Source organism: Sinocyclocheilus grahami, unplaced genomic scaffold (genome assembly GCF_001515645.1).
Source record: "Sinocyclocheilus grahami isolate Dianchi unplaced genomic scaffold, SAMN03320097.WGS_v1.1 scaffold6264.1, whole genome shotgun sequence".
In the NCBI taxonomy this organism is placed as follows: Eukaryota; Metazoa; Chordata; class Actinopteri; order Cypriniformes; family Cyprinidae; genus Sinocyclocheilus; species Sinocyclocheilus grahami.
The window spans coordinates 1-3,437 of NW_015510729.1; the positions used below are offsets into that span (position 1 = coordinate 1).

The 3,437-nt window shown below is 32.8% G+C and overlaps 1 protein-coding gene across 1 annotated transcript; it reads left to right on the forward strand.

Annotated features, from left to right (window-relative positions):
• Positions 1-833: 833 nt before the first annotated feature.
• LOC107577509 (thrombospondin type-1 domain-containing protein 7A-like) lies at positions 834-3,082 on the forward strand (the record flags this gene model as incomplete). Its single annotated transcript, XM_016263576.1, has 3 exons — positions 834-1,056; positions 2,327-2,407; positions 3,000-3,082. Coding segments are annotated over exons 1-3 (324 nt in total), but the record flags the coding sequence as incomplete, so codon positions are not given.
• Between the last annotated feature and the right edge of the window lie 355 nt (positions 3,083-3,437).

The window sequence follows — 3,437 nt, forward strand, 5'->3', positions numbered from 1 at the left end:
AACACATGCATGTATATATTTAAGAAAAATATGTTATGTTTATAATATATATATATATAATATATGTATATAATATAAATGATACGAATATAAATATATACACGTAAATATTTTCAAAATATATACTGTATGTGTGTGCTTTTATACATACATAATAAATATACACAGTACACACACATATATTATGTAAACAAAAACTTTTGGTTTGGATGCGATTAATCGCAATTAATCATTTGACAGCACTAATATATATATATACTGTATATATATAAATATAGTATATATACGTATATAACATTATTTTTACTATATGCATTAGAAATCCTTGTAATGTTTTACTCCCCCCATAAACCTGCAAACCCAGGCTTTTTTATTAATTAAATTCCTTTGTTATCGGTCGATTCCTTAATATTATTGACCCTGTGTGTCATTCAACTGTTTTATTTTTCTTATAAATATTTAGTTCTACAACAATATTGCTGTTTGTCACCACTTTCAAGTTAGTTATATATGATTCTGTCACCCTATTTGAGTTTTTCATTGTTTTGTATCACAAATCTGTTTAATATTTGTTTAATATATAATCTGATAATTATTCTAAAATATATAATCTAAAATATTATTCCCTTAAATAGCTTCAATGTAATGCCCAGCTTCTTTTTAGTTTTCTATATTAGATAACATTCTTAAAATGGTAGATATGACTAAATTTGAACTACTTCTTTCTACTTCTACTTCTTTTTGGCTACTTCTTATTGCCAAATTATAAGTGAATTATTACATGTCAAATTAGAGTTTGAGAGCTTCCCCAGCGCTTCTGTTGTTGTCATGCTGAAGTGAGTTGGTTATCAGGCAGCTCAGCTCTCGTGTTGATCTGTTCAGGTGACTGTTACCTGATGGAGTGGTCCGACTGGAGCCTGTGTCAGAGTGTGTGTGTGAAGGGCCAGCGTTTGGACTTCACTCCGGTGCAGGTCCGTTCACGTGCGGTCATCGCGCAGGAGCCGGAGAACATCGCTCAGTGCCCCGATCAGGAGTGGCAGACCCGGCCCTGCAGCAGTGAGACACATGCTCCTCCTCTCTCATTGGCATAAAGACTCTGCTTTACTTTGATTTTATTCAACATGAAGAATTTTAAAAATGTAACATTTTATAACACACATTTGTTTTATAGTGGCATCATCTTCACAAAAAAAAGTACACTTGGGCATACTTTTAAAAAGAGTACTTGTTATGGAAATAATATACTTTGTGATGTAATCTTTCAGGATACTTAATTGCATGTTAATTGTAATTACATGATTATAGTTTAAATGTAAGTTAAATGCAATTATTTGAACATAAGAGGTTTTTTGATCCACTTAAGTAGGATCGAAGTATATCTCTGTATGTAATTTCATAATTACTTGAAGCATTTATGCAAAACTAAAATATACTTTAATGTCATTTCTACTGAAATTTGTATGTCATGTATTTAAATATATTTATAATTACACATTTATAATGATGTTGCAATTTAGTACATTGAAAATGTTAACTTTAAATGTAATATCAAAGAACAAGCTACAGTTAAAATTACAATCAAGTACTTTACATGTGCTTTAGTACGTTAGTCAACACATCAAAATAAGTGTATTACTTTAAAGCACAACAAAACAATTCAAACATAAGAATTTAAAACACGTACTGTGTGATATGTAAAATCTGTGCATAAATGTGTTGAGAAATATAGTCATGAAAGTGTACTCTGTAAACGCACTTAAAAGTGCCTTTTATTGCACTAATATTATATTATCTGCAAGTACAGTTTTCAAAAATATACTTTTAAGATTTAAAGTGCACTAGGCCTATAAGTGCACATTCAATACAATTAAGCATACTACTTTTTCACAAGGGCATGTATATATTTATGTGCATGTATTTAAGAATTTTACATGAAATGCAGTTGGATGTCTTCAGCTTGATTTGTTACAAATGCATTCTCTTTTAAAGGGATAGTTCACCCAAAAATGAAAATTGTGTCGTCATTTTGTCTCACTCCACTTGTTGCAAACCTGTTTTTTTCTTCCGTCAAATACAAAAGAAGATATTTTGAAAAATGTTGGCAACCAAACAGTCGACGGTAGCCATAGACTTTCATAGTATTTTTAAATACTATGGAAGTCAATGGCTACCATCAACCATGCACTTGGTTCACATTTTGGTACATTTGAAAAGTTTTGGTACTTTTAAACAAGATTGTATGAAAACACTCTTATCGAGTCTCTCTACAGCTGCCTAAAAGTGTACGGCCGCAGAATGTATATTTACTCTATTGATTTCCATCTAGATGGGGAGTGTTATGAGTACCAGTGGATGGGCAATCCTCAGCTGATCTGGTGTCAGCGCTCGGATGGAATAAACGTCACAGGTGCTGTTCTACACCGCTTCACATCTGTTTCTTTACCTCACATGAATAAGCAGCCAATGAGGAATAACATACCAAAACAAACCATCAGAGCCCCTTTGCTAATGGGTCATTGATGAACAGTTTGTGTTTAATCTTTTAATCAATTTCAAGATTTCAGATTAAAATGTTTATGCATGTACAGTATAAAGCAATGAGTACATCTTAGGTTCTGTTGGTATTTTTATAAGTTTTTTGCCACTTTTAAATGCCTTTTTGCCTTCTCGAGGTCATGTTTAATGGTCCTGTGGTGTGACAAATGAATTTTTGTAGCTTCTGAATAAATGAGCTCATGAAACTGCATGCATAATAATTTAAAAAACAAATTAGCAGAGTTCTCTTTTAAATACAGTGGTTTTAGATGGTGTATATTATCATGACGCACTACAGAACATCGGAGACTATGATACCAGCATCTGCACACAGTATGCAGTATATACTGTAATATGTATATTGTGCAAAAGATGCCATTTTTCTAGCACATATTGTATGTACTTTCTTCCAAGCCGAGTTGTCAAAAGCTTGAAAATGATCTCTACCCTCTTATTTCTTCCAGGTGGATGCCCTCCAGCTCTACTGCCAGGGACGGACCAGTCATGTGATCCACCTTGTGACAAACCACAGTCATTTTGCTCAGAGGTAAGACAAAAGAGGATTGTGGGATTACTACAGTTCTGAGCCTGAGAGTCTGTAACTGCAGACAGTGCTCCAGCTGCAATTATCATAATGAATGCAACAGAAAATCATGGTCATAAGCGGTACTTTTGTTTTTATTTTTGGATGCAATTGATCTATATTTCTGAAGCATGCTCAATTAGCTTTTTTATGTGTTTGCAAGACCCATTTTTAATCATTTTAAGAAAAGAATAAGTGCATACGAAGTCTTAGCTGTACAAATACTTCTAGTCGATTTTTGGAAAATTTTACCCACAATCCCTTGCACATTAACAAAAAAATGTGTGAATGTTCTCTTTTCTCTAGGGATGGGTGATAA